This window comes from Bubalus bubalis, chromosome 14 (assembly GCF_019923935.1).
Source record: "Bubalus bubalis isolate 160015118507 breed Murrah chromosome 14, NDDB_SH_1, whole genome shotgun sequence".
Taxonomy (NCBI): domain Eukaryota; kingdom Metazoa; phylum Chordata; class Mammalia; order Artiodactyla; family Bovidae; genus Bubalus; species Bubalus bubalis.
In genome coordinates this window covers 26834338-26853184 of record NC_059170.1, presented here as the reverse complement: position 1 = coordinate 26853184, position 18847 = coordinate 26834338, and the positions used below count along the sequence as shown (strand labels likewise).

The 18847-nt window shown below is 53.2% G+C and overlaps 1 protein-coding gene across 5 annotated transcripts in view; it reads right to left on the bottom strand.

The window, feature by feature from the left end:
* Positions 1-18847, bottom strand: part of PHACTR3 (phosphatase and actin regulator 3) — a 218286-nt gene that overhangs the window by 66400 nt on the left and 133039 nt on the right. For 4 of the 5 annotated variants that reach the window (XM_045162670.1, XM_045162669.1, XM_045162672.1 and 1 more), the window contains exons 4-7: positions 13135-13317; positions 4622-4834; positions 1844-2018; positions 790-1037 (exon numbers count right to left, since the gene is read on the bottom strand). In XM_045162670.1, the coding sequence (XP_045018605.1) occupies positions 790-1037; positions 1844-2018; positions 4622-4834; positions 13135-13317 (819 nt within the window). Of the gene's footprint in view, positions 1-789; positions 1038-1843; positions 2019-4621; positions 4835-13134; positions 13318-17509; positions 17662-18847 lie in introns of those variants that run through there. The other variant, XM_045162671.1, reaches the window with a different exon arrangement.

Genomic DNA, 18847 nt, shown 5'->3' with positions numbered 1-18847 from the left:
ACTGGGACCAGGTCCCCAGGGGCTCCCTGCAGACTGTCGTGATTGTCCCCATGAGATGCTTTCAGGAGGAACAATAACCCCTCACTTAGGAACAATAACCCTCCCCTAAAGGACTTACAGTCGTGTCACTCTTGACCCTCCTACAAGAGACAGTGCTCAGCACAGCTCACATCAGGACTGAGTACCCATTATCACGAGGGGTCTACGGTGCTCTGTCTCGCGAGCCCCCATATCCTCAAGGGTAAAACAGAGCAAATATTCTAACCTGGAGAACACATTTTGAGGACAGACAGACCTCCAAGGACCTGGTGGACACATGGTCCTGAACAAGCAGACACTGCCGGGTTTATAGTAGTTCTGAGATGACCACAGGCATCAGCCCGCCCTCCCTCTTCCATCTCATCTTGCTTTCTTATTAACATTTTCTGCTACATCCTCCAAATGCTGGCAATCCAAGTACCACCAACACAACGACATCCTGCCACATCATCCCAAGCATTGACGCTCTCAGACGCTGGCTGAGGCACTTTTGTTTTTTCAAATACACATGAAGGTGTATATGCAACTGTCAGAATCAAACAAGTCTCCTCAGGTTCCTTCTAATTGTGCCCTGAGCCAGCCCACAGGCCCCAGCTCACATACAATGGGGCGTCTCTCTCCATTACTCCCTGGCACATGCCCTGCACCCTGTGCCCTCGGCTCTGGCAGCAGCAGAACCCCCAAACCTGCGCTTGGGCTCCATGCCTCTGGAAGGAGGCTCCCGCCCCAAGAGACCCACCCTCTGCTCACCAGAGATGATGGAGTCGTTCAGGGCCTCTTCGTCCTGATACAAGAGCAGGTCGTCCTTGAGTTCAGAATTCAGGATCAGGTTCTCCTTATTCTCCTCAGACTCCTTGGCCACAGTCCGCTTACCGTCAGAGGCCCCGTCGAAGCTCCAGGCCTCCTCCCGCTCCTTGCCCCGCTCCACGCTGCACGTCCTCGACAGCCGGACGTCCACGCGCTTCTTCGGGGACCCTTTACTGTCCCTGCCTTGGAAGCTGAATCAGAGATGCAGCTCAGGTTATTCACTGTCCCCGTCACCTGGGCACCCTGCAAAGTTGACCTGAAGACTTATAACGGGCTTTGCAAAGACGGCCCCCGAGTGTGTGCAACTGATGCTCAGGAAAAGAAATGCCAGAGGCTCACAGGGCTTTCAGCCCAAGGCTGCTCATAATGTGTTGCTCTGAATGATGCTGACATGCATGTAATAAAACCTGCTGAGACAGCACAGCCAATGTGCAGATCAAGGATTTCCTAAGAACCAAGCAGGGCATCTTCTTTGCCCAATATTTCTGCCAAGCCACATACATATTCTGGTATCTGTTTTGCCCTCCAATGACTCACTAGTCTTCAGCCTATGAGGCATGTGAGGTCAAGAGTAAGAGTCAGCTTCCGGGCAGGTTACCTGTGCTCTTGCCAGATGAAAATGGGACGCAATCAGAGTCCCCAGACAACATAACGGCTACTTCTCCCTCTCAATCCTCTCGTGTGATGCTCCCACTCGACCCTGGGTCCCTAGACCCTCCAGGGGAAACACAGGGGCTTTGTGCCTGGTTCTCATGTGTACAATTCCCACCCTATCCCTCTCAGAATGTGGCCACTGAGACCAGCTACCAACCAGCTGCAGAGCCCGGTGCAAAACTGAAAAAGGAAGCACCTTGTTCAACAACTGAGAATTCCAGGATAGTGAAAGCAGAGCTATGAGGCCAGCCTGGACCCATCCCCTGCGACTGCCCCCAGTGAGACTGGCCTTGGATGGGGGGGTTCAGGCACACAGGTCCCCCTGCCAGGGGAGGGGCCTCACCTGTCCTGGCGGTGCTTGGTGGCCAGCGCTCTGTGCAGCTCCTCAATGACGCGGCTGGGGGGCAGAGGCCGGTGGACAGTGGTGAGATGAGGAGACCCCGTGGGCGTAGAAAGCTGTCCTCGGAGGGAAGAGTCAGTACTTTTCCCGCCAGAGCCTTGAAAGAGTGTGGCCTGGCCTGGGGCATGAGAAGAACCAGTAAGAAGATAAGTCTTTGGGGTCAGAGACGAGGGGCTTTGCTGAAACACAGGAGCCCGTGAGCAGAGAGGACACAGGGCTCCAGGCCAGGTGAACTCACTAGCATCCTATCTGATATGCTGTGCCCAGCTCCCTCCCTGCAAAGACGGAGATGGGTACAACCCTGATCGGTTCACCTCCATCCTTGGGACCCCTGAGCTGAACGGATGGCAGTGCCCACAGGCCCTTGGCAGGGTCTCAGACACGGAAAGCCCCTTTCCTATTTCTCTACGACGAACTTGACCTCCTGAAGCCACACTTCCTCTTGCGGAAGCTGGAAGAACTCCCCAAGCTCTATAGCCATTGCTCAGCCTGGACCACCACCACAGCTTCCCTTTGCTTCCCCATCATCCATTCACGTCTGCCTCCAATCTGCACCTCTCCTTGTGGGAGTCTTCTGATCATGGCTCTCCCATTCTCCTCGGGACAAGATCTGGGCTGATGACAAGTCCCAAGGCCCCACAGGTTGTTCCCAATCATATTTTAATATGCTTCTCTTTTTTTATATAAATTGAAGTATAGTTGATTTGGGCTTCCCTGGTGGCTCAGCAGTAAAGAATCCACCTGCCAATGCAGGAGATGCAGGTTTGATCCCTGGGTCAGGAAGATTCCTGGAGAAGGAAATGGCAACCCACTCCAGTATCCTTGCCTGGAAAATCCCATGGACGGAGGAGCCTGGTGGGCTACAGTCCACGGGGTTGCAAAAGAGTTGAACACGACTTTGCAACTGAACACTCACACGTAGTTGATTTACAATATTGTGTTAATTTCAGATGTACAGCTAAGTGATTCAGTTTAATATTTAGACATATTTTGATATGTTTAAAAAATAGGCAACGTATTTTAAAAGTGTTAAACACCATGCGTGTGTGTACTCAGTGGGACTGAACCCGTGGACTGTCTCCCGCCAGGCTCCTCTGCCCTTCCTCCTCCTCTGCTGCCGCCTAGTGGCCACATGTTGAAACAAACATCTCGCCCCTAAAGGAAATTAAGACAAAGTCGCCAAAATGCAGACTCAGCTACAAGAGATTCAGGCAGAAGTCCGCAGCAGGTAACCTTCCTGTCCTCTCCCACTCCTAATCAAGTCCTCAGACTCCTAACCCCTGAGGGGCGGGTGGGAGTCAGAGGAGCTGACCACAGGGCCCTAGGACCCGTGATTTAAGACATGGGGAGAGTGGAGGGATCATGGGAGACAAAACAGGCTGAGTTCTGATCGCATCCAAGCACAATGTGGGAAGAAAGTCTCTAAGCAAATTACACAGGAGCCAGAATAAAGCGGGGGATGGTGCCTTAGCCAGTGGATTTTCCTTAGCCAGTGATTTATGTTTCAATGGATGGAATGGGGATTATTGCGAAGATAGTAACAAAATACAGGACAGTGTTATTTGCCTCAAAACTTCATCTGTGTGACCACATCACCCAAGGACTAAACGCTCTCATTCCCAGAGATGCAGAAAGAGGCAGGAGGCAGATAAGGGGGTCACATCACCTGACTGTTCCTTTGATCAGTCACCTGTACTCGCTGAGCATCTGCTGTATGCAGACACTGGGATCTGGGCTCAGGGCAGAGTTCCCTCCCTAGAAGGGCTTGTCCAGGGATCAAGGGCTGGGCTCCTGGGAGTGCCTGGGGCTGGGCAGCTCCTGACAAGTGGTGACTTGTCATATTATCACCGGTGGTCAGGGATTAGAGTAATGCTGCTGAGCTCTGCAATCCACTGTCACCTTCATGCCCATTGCCCTCAGAGGCAGTGTAAGGATTTATTCTTAAAAACAATCATCTCTTTGTGAAGGGCCTGCTTTTCCTGACAGCAGCAGTGTCTCCTGTTTCCAGCAGTGATGAGACAACATGTACCAACACTTGAAAAGTCAATGTCTCCATGTCCTGGGATCTTTCAACCAGGGTGGCCAAAGCTACAGAAGGAGATGCCCTGGGGGCCTCTGCTTAGCTGGGCTCCCGGCTCTGACCACCACCCTGCAGTCTGGTGTGGATTCCTGGCTCTGCTTTGCCGGTTGGAGCACCCACAGAGGTGAGCAGAGATCATAAGTGAGACAGAGAGAAACAAAGGGAGGGGAGACAGGGTTGGGAAGGGAGGGAAGGAACAGAGAGATTGAAAGAGAAGGAGGGGAAGGGAGGAGGAAGAGGGGGTGATGAGAGGGAGTGCCAGAGGTAAAGGGGAGGGAGGGAGAAGGTAAGAAGAAAGAGACAGACATTGACCCAGAAGCAGAGGAGGACAGTCAGACACCTGAGTACCCAGATAGAAAGGGTGTGCTTGTGTCTCCTGCCTTCAGATTCTGGAAGAAATCTTTGACAATTGCCCCATGTTTGCTTAAAGGAGCCCAAGCCCCTGCTCCTGTCAACCAAGCTCCTCAACAAGGGCTGCCCTCCCACCTCCAGCTCTGCTCCCCAGGACCTGCCCAGAGCCCCACCCACAGAAGCAAAGGGTGAGAGCCAGCCCACAGTGGGAGCCCAGTCAGGACCGGTGGGAGGCATGGATGGATGAGAGGAAGGACGGAGGGTGGATGGTTGGATGCTCGCAGACCCACCTGTGACACTTCTCGTGGTTCTGGAGCCTGCCTTGGGCGGTGGGGTGGGCAGCAGCGGGGGGCTTGGGAGCTGGCCCACGGATCTCTCCAGGGGTCTGGGAGGACTGTCCAGTGAGTCAGACCCAGCTAAGGCTTGAGAGGGCTCATCTGTGCTAGGTGGGAGGCTGCCAGCGGCGTCTGCTTCTTCCTCTCTGGATGCTGACGACACCTTGGCTGGTTCAAAGGAAAAACAGAGTGCACAGACCACCGCTTCACTGACTGGGGCAGGCGTGACGACGGTGTGGGGCTTTGGCTGGGAGGGCTTGTCATCATTGGACAGAGTACAGAGGGGTCACTTCCCACACACACGCCATTCGCAGGGAGCTCAACAATCAACAGAAACCTCAGAAGCAGAGAGAGGAGGCAAGGAAGGGAAAGGGAGACAACTTCAAGAGTGTGGGTGACTCTGTCCCTTTTCCCCCTCAGCTGATGGCACTGAGGCTCCTACCTCACCTGGGGTTGCTGGTCACCAACACAGGCTCTGGAATCAGACCCTGAGCTGGCCCTGCACTTTCTCTGTGCCCTTGGATGAGTTACTGACCTCCTGTGTCTCCATTCACCATGGATGACACTGGAGTAACAGCCAGAGTCCCTCCCAGGATCGCTGTGAGGTTTAACCAAGAAGCAACAACGAGATGCATGTCTAGCACATTGCAGACCCTCAAATCCCTGAGCTATTGATTTTCTGTGCCTGGTTTTCCACAGCCCTGCCCTGGGCGAGCCTGAGCTGAGTGGTGAGAGAGAAGCAGGGTATTTAGCTTTGAGGAAGGGTCAGCCAGCCGAAAGCCCCCCCATCCCCTCTTCTTCCAGCGGCTGGTCAGGTTCCTCCCACTCCGAGAGCACTGCCTATCCACCTCTGTGCCTTCTCCCCACCCATCAACCCTCTCCTTTCCCCCTTCTCTTTCTCCAGCTCAAGTTCCATCATCCATCCCTTAACCACCAACACCCCTCAAGCCCTCTGCCACACTTCCTTTCCACTTAGCTAATTAGGAAAACCCCATCTCTGAATGCAGCCTCCATCTGTTGGCTCCTGTCACTGTGGAGCACTATGGAAGAAAGACAGTGACACGGGAGCCCCAGTCCTGGCATCTCAGGACCACCTCCCTCTACGCCCTTGGCTTTGCTCCATCCTGCAGTCACTCAGCTTCAGACCTTCTCTGTGTCTCGCCTACCTCCACAGTTTCTTACTCCCTCCCTCTCTTGAAGCCTTACCTCCAGCTTTACAGAGGAAACTGAAGTCATCAGACCAAGTGGTGTGGGGGAGCTCAAACACAAACCTACCATCCCCAATATACCATTCCTCCTCCCCTGACACAAGAAGAGAGGCGGCCTCCCATCCCCACCTTGGGACCCCAGCCTCCCTGCCCTCTCAGACCACATCCCAGGTGCCCAGCCCTGGGCAAGTCATTGCCCCACATCATGTAATTTCATCTTTGCAACCACCTATGAGCGAAGATCCTAACTCCCTCTGCAAAGCTGGCCCCAAAGTCTCTGTGAAGGATTAACCCATCAGTCAGGGAGTATTCCTAACAGGGAGGGGTGCTGTCCATGGTGCTGACTGAGGCAGACCTGATCCTGTCCTCACAAATCTCTGAAACTATAGAAGGGACACTGCACGTCCCATGCACCCCACTGTCATCACCATTTCCATTTTCTCATTGTCCCTGTTGGAAGCTGAAGACCTCGCCGGCCAGACCTTCTCCCTTGTGAAGCTCATGGAGACGCAGAAGGGCTGGGCCTCCCAAATCCTGATGATCAAGATCTGAGAAAAGAAACGTCCCCTTCCCACCCACTGCAGATGTCAGTCAGGTTTGTACCACTGAGAACAGCCATTATAGCATCATCCTCACTTTATGTCCTGTATGGATATGCACGCGAAAACACTATGGTTTTATTATTATTACATCTGCCTTATTTAGCTTTTAACTTGAAATTTTTTTAACTGGAGGAAAAATGCTTTATAATGTTGTCTTGGTTTCTGCCATACAACAATGTGGTTCAGTCACAATTTTATATATATATACACATATATATATATACACACACACACGTATATACATATACATATATACATACATATACATATATACATATACATATATGTATATATATATGTGTGTGTGTGTGTATATATATATATATATATATATCCCCTCCCTGTTGAACCTCCCTTCCCCACCATCTCACCCCTGTAAGTCATCACAGAGAGCCAGGCCAGGCATCCTGTGTTATAGAGCAGCTTCCCACTAGCTATCTGGGCTTCCCTAATGGTCCAGCAATAAAGAATCTGCCTGCCGATGCAGGAGATGTGAATTGGATCCCTGGGTGGAGAAGACCCCCTGGAGGAAGAAAGGGCAACCCACTCCAGTATTCTTGCCTGGAGAATTCCATGGATGGAGGAAACTGGCAGACTACAGTCCATGGCGTTGCAAAGAGCGGGATGTGACTGGGCACACATGCACACACAGTGCTGCTCGTCTATTTTGCACATCATAGTGTACACATGTCAATGCTACTTGCTCAACTTGCCCCACCCCCTTCTTCCCCTGCTGTGTCCACAACTCTATTCTCTACTTCTGCATCTCCATTCCTTCCCTGCAAATAGGCTCATCGGTACCGTTTTTCTAAATTCTGTGTGTGTGTGTGTGTGTGTGTGTATACACACACATAGATACATTAATACATAATATTTGTTTTTGTCTGACTGTACTTCATGCTGTATAATAGGCTCTAGGGTCATCCGCTACACTGCAAATGACTCAGTAAAACTGTCCACAAAAGTACGATTTGTTCATAGAATTTTTTTTAAGACTCCTAGACTTCAAGACTATTGTTATATCCTATGAACTGTTACCTGTTACTTCGAAGAGTCTACAATTCTGATTGTTTTAGTGAAAAAGGTTTGCAAAAATATGAAAAAACATTTTCTGATTCTGGGTAAAAACAGACGTGTGGTTTCCTGTTGAGCCAGAGGCAAGTGAGAACCATCCCTTTTCTCCACATGGGCAGAAGCCCTGTGACTGTGTTGGGTCTTCTGGTCTGTGTAAATCAGCGCAGGGCAGTGGACCCCGATCACTGGGCGGCCGTGCTCCTGGCCCAGCCCCTCAGCGGCCATGCTTGCAGATGGAAGCACCAGCAGATGGGCTGGCATGAGCTTGAAGGACTAGTTCCAAGCTTGGTTCCTACCCTCTGAGCACCCAGCATGCTCCCCATGTCATGGTTTTGGGGGAGACAGGTGACAGAGGAATGACTCGCCTGACCTGAGGCCCCCCACTCTCCCACATCCATCCTTCTCCTCTGTTGTGATCGACTTATTCAAGAAGCGTGACCTTGGTCTCCAATCGCTAAACCTCAGTTTCCTCATCGGTATAAAACACCCACTCCTGCCCACCACCAGGCAGGGAGGGAGACTTCCATGAGGTCACAGAGCAGTTGTTAGAAGCTATTCAGCACTTTGGACAGTTACAAGCCACTCTGCCAGGGAGAAAAACATTTTGGAACAGCAGCCGTGGGCTCCATCCACCAGATGCTGTGAGACAACCAGACTGTCTCCAGACGCTGCCCAGTGTCCCCTCCAGAGGGATGCCCAAGGCTGAGGGGCCCTGCTTGAGGCAGACACTACTCAGACTTCTGAGGAGATGCTCTGTGGGGTCTTGTGGAGAGGGCGGCACCTCAAGACACCCACAGCTGTTTGATATTAAGTCCCCTGGGTCCTGTCACCATGGAAACTCCAATGGCCCAGTTTCTCCCTCTGGGCTTTGGTCTCCTCATTGGGACCTGGAAGTATGGACAAGGTGACCCCAAGGTGACCCCTTGGGAGGGTCACCGAGAGAAGGGTTAGCAAGGAGACAGAGCAGCCCAGGGTCAGGGTCCCCACACCCTTGTTGGCCAGAACAGGTCCACTTGGCTGTCTCAGCACAGTCCTCCCACCTCTGTGGCTCCTGGACACCATGTCCCCTGGTGCCCTCCTGCCGCACTGGCCTCACCTGCTCACCCCCTCTCAGGCTCCTCCAGACTGCCCCAGCCCTAAGCCCTCAGTCCTCTTCTCCTTAACTGACTCTCTCTTCAAATTCTCTCCTCCAGTCCTCTGGCTTCAGAATCCATCCCATCTCTGTCGACCCTTGACCCTCTCCCAGTGCTCCAGACTCATCCATTATTAGCCACTGTGGCACCTGTGTCTGGAGGTCAACATCAAAATGAAACACAGGCAAACCCATCTCCTGATTTCCCAGGAGAAACCACCCTCCCGCAACTCCCTCTTCTCTCTCACTTATCCACCCATCCATCTCACAAGTGTCTTTGCCGAGGCACCCTCCTAGGAGCTGTGGACAAGGACACTGATGGAGACAGAAGCCCACCTTCACCAGACTCAGTTCATGGTCCCCCAGCCCCCAGCTGTCCAGCCAGACTAGACACAACGCTCCATCCCTCTCCTGTCCTCCTCACCATCCAATTCATGAACACATCCTGGGCATACTATTTCCAAAATAGGTCTCAGAAATAGTCCTCTCAGTGCCAGCCACTCCAGCCTCTGCCTGGGCCTCAGCAGTGGCCTTCAAGTTCCTGTCCTCCAGCCCATGATGCTCCAAATCCAAGAGGGTGGCAAACTGCTGTATAAAGGGCTTTGGCTTTGCAGGTTATGCGGTCTCAGGAAAAGCAACCCACTCCAGTATTCTTGCCTGGAGAATCCCATAGACAGAGGAGCCTGGTGGGCTACAGGGCTACAGTCCATAGGGTTGCAAAGAGTCGGACAAGACTGAGTGACTAACACTTTCATATCATGGCCCAAATCTATTGTCTAAAATAGGGGCAGTAAACTTCTCTGTAAAGGGCTCGGCTTTACAGCTTATAAGGTCTCTGTTGGTGCAGAAAACTCTGCTGGCGGACACAAAGAGCAAACTCCCCTGGCCGCCCACCCAAGTGGATGTGGGGCCACCTGTCACCTCAGTGTTGCCCAGTAGACCTTTCTCAGATGATGGAAATGCTTCCGCTTTCTCTGTTACAGCAGCCACACTGGCCAGTGAGCACCTGACCAGTGGCTGATGGAACAGGAGAGCTGGATTTTTAAATTGTTTTTAAATTAATATAAATCACCACGCAGCTAGTGGACAGGGTGGCTCTGGATTTCTGGGAATCAGTGGCCACAGCCCTTCAACCAGAGAGATCTCAGGGTAAGCTTCCAGCAGACCTGTGGAGGTCCGCTCACCCCACCAGCCCAAGGTGGAATGTGGGTCCCCCACGCGCTCTTAGGGATCTGGGACTCAACACACCAGGCACTTGCACCCCTAATCTCCAGTGATTCTGTCCTCAAAACTCATCACACATTGAGCCCTCACACCCCAACCAGTCTGAAGGGTCCTAGTCTGGGGAACTGGTATCTCAGCACCTCCTCTCTTCCTTCGCACCCCGTTTGAATGTGTAGCTACCACTGTATTCCAGAATACTGTGACCCTGAAACATTAACATCTCAAGTACTGTGTTGAACTTTTTTTTTTTTTTTTTTTAATGTAAATGCGGCCGTCAGCTTTGCATGTTCGCCGCATTTGGAATTCCACCCTCAGGGTGTCCCTTCCTGCCCTGACCAGCAGAGGTCGCTGCTCACCCACTGAGCTACAAGCCAAAGTCCTTCTGCCTGGGACACACTGGCGGTTCGGGGGGCTTGCTTTATAACCTGTTATCACCCACCAGAGACGTTCTGAGACGGAGACAGACCAGCCTGAGAGGAGGACAGGGTGGGCTGGGAGACAGCTGCCGTGGTCAGTTTCACTGAACCCCAGTGACACCCAGCACGCTTGGACCTGGGCGAGGAGACTGGCCAACTCCCAGAAAAGAGGTTCCACAGCTCGGGCCAAGTGGTGGACATCAGTGACGTACGGATACCTGCTGAGAGACTGGTGTTGGGTACAGGGAGGGTGCTGTCTCTGCCTGGTCCCCAGGTTCACAGTGCCAGCCCACGAGCTGATTGTACAGACAAAGGCAGGCTGGGTCTGACCTGTAGCCAGCAATCTGCTGACCCTCTTCTAGATGACAGAACCACCCACATTCCAGAACATGCCAGAAGCACAGCAAAGTCTGGCTATAGTTGGGGCTGTCGAATGTTAAGAGCATGTCTGCGAATCAAATCCCAGCTTCACCACTGATGTGAAGGCTCTGCGGCCTCAGGGAAGTGACTTAATCTCTCTGGTCCATCTTAAAAAAATGGGGGACTTCCCTACAGCTGACTCAGGCTGGTGTTTGGCAGAAACCAACGCAATATTGTAAAGCAGTTATCCTTCGATTAAAAATAAGTAAATTTAATTTTTACAAAATGGGGGCCTTCCCTGGTAGTAAAATGAGAAAGGATTCTCCTTGTAATGCAGAGGACGCAGGTTCGACCCCTGGTCAGGGACCTGAGAGCTCACATGCCGTGGGGCAACTAAGCCTGTGCACCCCAACTACTGAGCCCATGAACCCTGGAGCCTCTGCAAAGAGAAGCCGCTAAGCCTGTGCATCCCAACTACTGAGCCGTGAACCCTGGAGCCTCTGCAATGAGAAGCCGCTAAGCCTGTGCATCCCAACTACTGAGCCGTGAACCCTGGAGCCTCTGCAATGAGAAGCCGCTGCAAGGAGAAGCCCCAGCACTGCAACTGGATAGTAGCCCCGGCTCACCACAGACAGAGAAAAACCTGAATACAGAAATGAAGACTCAGCGTAACCAAAAATAAAATAAAATTTTTAAAAATGGGGCTAAGATAATCCAGCACACAGAGAACATGCTCACTGAATGCCACTTTTCCTCTAAATTCGTGTACTCCTGGGAACACCAGCGCTCAGCCCCAGTCCCACAGAATCCTGTCCCACCTAACATCAAAACAACGGGTCCTCCTGGGGTTTTGGGAGAATGTTCTATGGCTGATGCCACACCATCCACACAACATCAGGAATCACCCCAAACACAAAAGCCCAAAGCCAACCCAAATCACTGAATCCAATCTTCTCAGCTCCCAGCCACAGTGACGGTGTAGGAACAAGGGGCCAGTGGGCGTGGACTTTGATGGCTGAAAAGCAGCTAGCTACACACGTGGATTTTTGCGAATGCTCCCGAGTTTTAAGCCCAGGCAATGTCGGAAGTGGTGAGTTTCAGGTCTCTGCATTAGATGTCAATCCACTCATTGAATGGGGCTTTGCTCAAGGTCAGGCTTCCAGAAGAGACTGGAGCTGCAGTCCTGGTCCGTGGTCTTGGTGCAAGATTTGTGACCTACAGGGCTGCCAGAGACCCGGCGGAGTCCCCATTCAAAGCAAAACTCAGGTGCACCCACACCCCCAAACATGTGTGCTGTTCGTGTAAGGGCCTCCGGGGGGCGTTGGCAAGCAACCCAACACCAGGAGTTACTGCATCGCCCTCTCCCAAAGGGCTGCTTTTCCATCATGTATGTGTGTGCTCGGCTGTGTCTGACTCTTTGTGACCCCATGGACTGTAGCCCACCAGGCTCCTCTGTCCATGGGGCTCTCCAGGCAAGAATAGTGGAGTGGGTTGCCATGCCTTTCTCCAGGGGATCTTCCCAACTCAGGGGCTGAACCTCATCTCTTAGTCTTCTGCATCGGCAGGCGGATTCTTTACCACTAGCGCCACCACAATGACGACGACAAAAGTGATGACGACGATAAAGGTGATGATGATAACCCCTGGCGGCGGCGGCAAACGCTGGGTGAGCGCTCAGTGTGAGCGACAACTGAGCCGAGTGGTTTCACTTTAGCAGCCCCAAGAAGTGTGTGCCACATGACCCCATCTATGGTTGGCGACACAGGTTCAGAGAGGATAAGTGACTTGTCCACGGCCACACAGCTTGGTGAGGAATTCAATAGTCACATCTCAAACCCAGGTCAGGCTGATGTCAAAGACATTGCTCTCAAGTTTCTAGTTCTATACCCTTGGAGCTTCCCTGGTGGCTCAAAGGTCAAGAATCTGCCTGCAGTGCAGGAGACATGGGCTTGATCCCCGGGTAGGAAAGATCCCCTGGAGTAGGAAATGGCAACCCATTCTAGTATTCTTGCCTGGAGAAATCCATGGATAGAGGAGTCTGGCGTGCTACAGTCCACAGGGTCACAAAGAGTCAGACATGACTGAGCAACTAAAACAACAAAAACCCTTGGATGAGTTACCTGTGCACCCCCTTATCATCAAGTGGAAGGGGGCAACAGCATCAGTCATCTGGGTGTTCTTCCAGGGTTCCACGCGCCAACATACGTGACCGCACTTAGAACGGTGTCATGCACACAAGCAGCCAAGCGCGTTGGCTCTTCTGGTCGCCAACGTAACAATAAAGATCAGTAGCTGCTGATACACTGACCACACCTCAAAGGAATGAACCAGCCCTGCTGCCTCTAAGGACAACCTTCCACCAAGGCTGCTGCCCAGCGCAGGCTGGAACCCTCGTCCCACCCAGGTCAACAGTCATCCTCAGAGCAGCTCAACCCCAACATCCAGTCAATACCTGCATCGTCTGCATGGTTATCCGAGGCCAGCGGCTCATCTGGGGAGGCCTGGTCTGTCCCTGTGGCCAAAGGGCTTCCCGGCGGCGCTTCCTCTGAAGTCAGCGGCTCCTGCCGGGGTGTGGAGGGTTCGCTCTGTGCAGCGCGGGGCTCTCCGTCGGGACTGCATGCTTTGTTCTCAGCATCTGCAAGAATGTCAGCTGTCAGCTGAGCCTGACTCCCTTCCTACTGGCTCTCATTCATACAAGGTGACTTCCTGGAAGAACGCCATCCCAGGCTGGGGTGGTACCCTGCATTGCTCCCACACACCCTGGGAATTCTTCTCCATCTCCACTGTCTTCCTAGGGCAGCACCAGGCATCACAGCACACCTGCCCCGGCCTCTGCCTGCACCACTTCCAACCCACATCTGAGCCTCTGTGGTGCCCCTGTCCCACCAGCCAAGGCCACCCACACAGGTGATGACAAGCGCCGATTGCTGTCCATCCCCGAGGTGCTAGGTTGTACCATTGTGGCTATAAATAACTTTCCACTTCAGCACCCACTTCCCACCATTTGGTCCCCAATACACAAATGCTTCTCATATGTCAGATCTGACATTGTGCCAACCCCGGAAATCTGGAGGTTAACAAGACAATCCTTACCCACCTCCCACAGGAGGCTTAAACTCTGGGCAGCCACACATGGCATCACCAGCCCAGAAACAGGGCACAGCCCAGGGCTGAGCAGGAATCAGGGGGTCCTTGGTCGAGACAGTGGCCATCCCAGGACGGAGGATACCAGACTCCTAGCAGGACACCTCAAGAAGGATCAGCACCGCCCCTTGCTTGGGGCTCAGTGGCTGGAGCCTTTGAGGGTCTGGCCCTTGCCGGGTTGATTGCCCTCATGGGGTCATATCAGCGTTGAGGGGCTTGATGCTCTGGAGCATAATGACTGACTGGTCAAGGTATAAGAACCACACAGCACAGGTCCAGGCTGGAGGCTCAGCCAGTCAATCATGGTCAGCTCTGAGATGCAGCTCCTAGCTCTGGGCTCGCAGCACCCACACGGCCCCCTGCACAACCTAATCCCCAGAGCCGGTTCATCCAGGCCACCATGGGGCAGGGTTCAGTGTAATCTGTGCACATCCACACGGCTGGCCTGCTCAGCACAGTGCGGGGAGGGGCGGGGCAGCCTGGCTTGGAGAACACACAGGCCGGTGGAGGGGAGGAGAGGTTGATTCAGAGCCAGAGGTCCGGTGCCCATGTCAGTCCCAATTCTTACCTGCTGTCAGATGGCAGCGCCCCTTCCATTCCCCAGGTGTCTCGGTGGGACAAAAAGCATAAGGTTTCCCTCTCCACTGCCCCCAGTTCCTGTGCCTAGGCAGCAAACGGCTCCAGCCCCCAACTTCCACTTCTGTAGAATGGGGCTAACAACTCCTTGCTTCAGAGAAGTCAGTGCAAGGATTCAGTGAAGTACTGTCTATAAAACGTCTGACATAAAGCAGACGCCATGCACAGGCTTTCGTTACCCTCATTGCTGTTGTTGAAGGGGACGAGGGAGAAGCTGACAAGGGTGATGGTCCGACCACTTGGCCTGGGCCCCTCTGCCCATGTGCTATCGACAGGCTCCCTGAACAGAGCCCTCCCCAACCCAGGCCAGGTCTGTGACAAGACCTTGGAGGGACATACGCTTGTCTTCACTGTTGTTCATCTTCCCTCTGCTGCATGTCCCCTCAGGGGAGGTGGGTGGAGAGGGCAGAAAAGACAGAAGTCTGAAGATCTGGGGCCCATAAGATGCCATCTGTGCAGCCACGTCACCCGGCTGGGGGCAGGATCTAGACCAGGTACTGGTGACCCTTCCCCAGAAAAGAGAAGCAGCCAGTATTTGTATTTTAGACTTTCTGGGCCACAGGCCACAAGATCCATGCTCCATACTCCTTTTTTACTTTTAAAAAAAGCCTTTAAGTTTAAAACCATTTTAAGCTCAAGGGGCTTTACAAAAACAGATCCTCAGCCAGATCTGACCAGCAGTCAACCAACTCCACCCCAGAAAAAGACCAAGACACAAGCCAAGAGAACCTGCCCAGTGGACACAATTAGAGGTCACCAAGCTCAGACCCTCTCTCATGACTAGTGTACACACACCTGACCCACATCTGCGACAGTCCCTGCTACCAGCTTACCTGTCCATTGGTTACAGGTGGCAGCCAGCACTGACTGAGGCTTTTCGGGGCTGTAGGCGCTCTGCTGGCACCAGCTCACCTGAGTATCATAGCCCCCCACCCCTTTAGGTCCCTTATAGATGGGGACCCCAAATTTCAGAAGCTGTGGCTCATTTGCTGCTGGTGATGATCCCTGCTAATAATAAAGGCATCTCCATCCTCATCAATAAAATGGTCAGAACGCTGAACCTGAAAGAGACCCAAAGGTCCCCACCCTCCACAGGGCTCAAGAAACACATGGTTCTGGGGTTCCTCCACCTGCTTCTATGGCTTAGCAGGCTTGCACGACTCTTTTGGGCTGTGCTCAGAGCTCCGGCTCATAATCATGTTCAATGAAAAGTTACAGTTCTCAAAATAGCCCGGGTGGCAGGGTCGTTGCTAAGCAACGCTGGGGGGTGGGGAAGCTGCGGGCAGCTGGTCCCCTGCTCCCCTCACTGTAGGTCAGTGCTCTGTCCCCGCCAGGCCCTTCCAAGGGCGGCAGAGGGGAGCACGAGCCGGGGTCATTCACAGAGCAACCATGGAGAGAGGGGACACGCCAGACACATGCAATACACACCGTGTAAGCACACGCATGCATGCACACACACACACTGCCCCCGGCATTCCTGCCAGACTTGACTTGACACTGCCAACTGCCCCAAGGAGAAGGACCTCGTGGTCTCTCTGAACACAGCACAGGGGTAACCGTTACCTCCTTCTCAGACCACTGATGCAGAATGAAACTCTTTAAATTATTTAAGACAAAGCCAAGAGAACGCACAGGAGATCGGGGAATGTCACTCAGGAGCAAACAGAGCAACTGGACAGAGAAGTGGGGGTACTCCGGTCCTTACTCAATGTGATTGGACCGGGGAACCCCGTGTGGGGCTGGGATGCCAGCCGGCCCTTGCCTGACACAGACACGTCACCAGCCAAAGCAGTGAAGACAGAGGGAGGGAAAGGTCAGCTTCTCACCCAGGCAGAGCCAGTCCCATCTCACGAGTCTCCTAGCAATGCCAAGAGGGTCCTTCCTGGATCCGGCAGCTTCTTAGAGCTTCAGGAACCGAGGCAAGCTCAGAGGGGTTCATACAAAGCACGTGTTCACAGTATCACAAAATAACACACCACCCCCCTCACCAGGAAAGGGGAGGGCAAACCCACTCGCTGGACATAGGCTCATCTCGGGGACGCACAGGCACCCCTGCAGGCCCATCCACAGCCAGCTCATGCTGCCATGATCTGATTGCCTTGTGGGCAAACTCTGGAGCTGGGGGCATGTCCATGTGCATGTGAGTGCACACCTGTGCAGGACAGAGGACCTTCCTGGGTTTGCCTGGCCAAGGGGGTCCCAGTGAGAGTTCCTGGGGCTGTGAAGGACTCCAGGCCACTCTGGGCCCCTGGGTGACTATCACAGGCTCACTTGGCCTCCCAGGTGCCCACCAATGTGAAGTCCAGGCTGGGGTGGGGGTGGCTGGCCACAGGGGGGCACGTCTGGCTACAAAGGTCCTGGCTACTACCAGCCCAGTTGGGTGGGTGGGGAGGGTGGGGCGGGGAAGGCCATCTCTGAATTGTGTGGGAGGTAGATGGTTCAACTCGAAAGGCCACAGATTCTTATCAGTCCAGCAGCAACCGCGCTGTCCCAACTGCAGGACAAATTAGGGACAGACCAGGCCTGACCAAGAGCTGGACCTCACCTGCAGTGGGTACAGGCATCTTCTGAAAAAGTGTAGGACTGAAACAATCGGCCCAACAGGCATTTACCCCGGGAGGCTACAGCCAAACATTCTCAGGTCTCCTCTCATCACTGTGTGTTCATTACACAGTCAGCACAGATTTAAGGGGTACGAGTGGGTACTGAGCCCACATCCCTGCCCCCTCTCCCTGACCCAGGTCCCTTCCTGGGGCAACCCTTGCTGCCCGACTTCTCACACACGCCCCCCCAACCAGTGACACGCCCCCAACCAGCAATGCCCCCCAGCAACACCCCAGCAGGCTCACCCCAGACTCCGCCCACTCTCCCTGTGGCTTCCTGGGCCCCCGTGGCCCCGGAGGAGCCTGTCACCCAGCCGCTTTCTGGGGAGTCTTGTTCTCTTGGCTCTGTCCACGTTGAAGGAAGAGGCAGGAGGGCGCTAGGCCCTGTGAGATGCCAGACTCTCTCCCTTTCCCCATTCCTGACCTCCCCGCTTCCCCACCCACCTTCTCTCAGCAGCTCCTTCTTGAGATGCCTGCTCCCTTCCCCCGTGGGGTCCTGCATGGGCTGCTCCATGGGGCTGGAAGACGCTACCCAATTCCCTATCGCTCTCCGCATCTCACCCTTGGCAGCAACGACATTAGATCCAGCTGGGGAGGTTTATAAAGCAGGACGCGTAAGCCCCGCCCCCAGCGCCTTGGACAGCAGGGCTCCCAGGTGACCCTAATTGTAGCAAGTTCGAGAAGCAGCCTGTTGACTCCTGCCACCTTTGGCCCCTCCAGCATCATCTCCGCTCAAGTTCTCCATGAGCTCCGTGCCTCTCCTTCAGCATACTCAGCTCAGCTGTGACTGTATGCTGACGTGTGGGATTACCCAATCTTTGTTCCCCACCCGACTGTCGGGCTCTCTGGTAGCATAAGCAGAAAAGCATCCGCCTGCTAATGCACGTGAGACCCCAGTTCAATCCCTGGGCTGGGAAGATTCCCCAGGAGGAGAACATGGAAACCCACTCCAATATTCTTGCTTGGAGAATCCCATGGACAGAGGAGACTGGAGGGCTACAGTCCATGGGGTCACAAAGAGTCGGACACGACTGTACAACTGAACAACAATAAAATTAAAACAGTCCAGATTCCCATCTCAGCGATGACATTCTCCTAAATCTGAGACACAGACTATACCGTTTAGCATCTGAAAGTCCCAGGATTTGATACCAACCCCGCCCCCCCCTTTTTTCTTGTACCAGGCAAAGTTGGATTTTTAGCACTAATTTCCCATGTAGTTTTCCCTGAAAACAGTATCATCAAACTACTTTTCTTCTTAAATCCAAAGAAGAGAGAGGATATGAGGACCCTGCCTGAAGCAGACCATCTTATAAATCTGGGTTCACTGACTCCATGGGCTCCCTTCCTATTTCCTGATGCCTGGGCCAAATTACCAACACACTAGGAATATCTTAGTGTCTTATCTTAGTATATATCTTAATATCTTACGGAGATAGGAATTCCATTTAGTCACGTGTCCTTGGGGATCTAGCTCCGTGAGGCTGAATTCTTTCAATCAAGGGGGCAAGAACTTGGTTCAGCTCCAGAGACACTGGTAAACATCAGTGAGGTTTTCTGAGACCCCCTTTTCCTACTCTCGCCAAGCTTCAGGGAACTAGAAAACAAGACGCTTAGGGTCAGAATCCAAGTCCTATGCCTCACACTATCACCAAGGGAGGAAGATGGGGAAACTCAAGCATTCTGTAAATTAGTTGTGATGGTGATAAAACCAGGTGTTTCTCAAAGACGCAAACACAGGCAACCACGCAGATGCCACGCTGAGTACTGTCTCTGGACCAG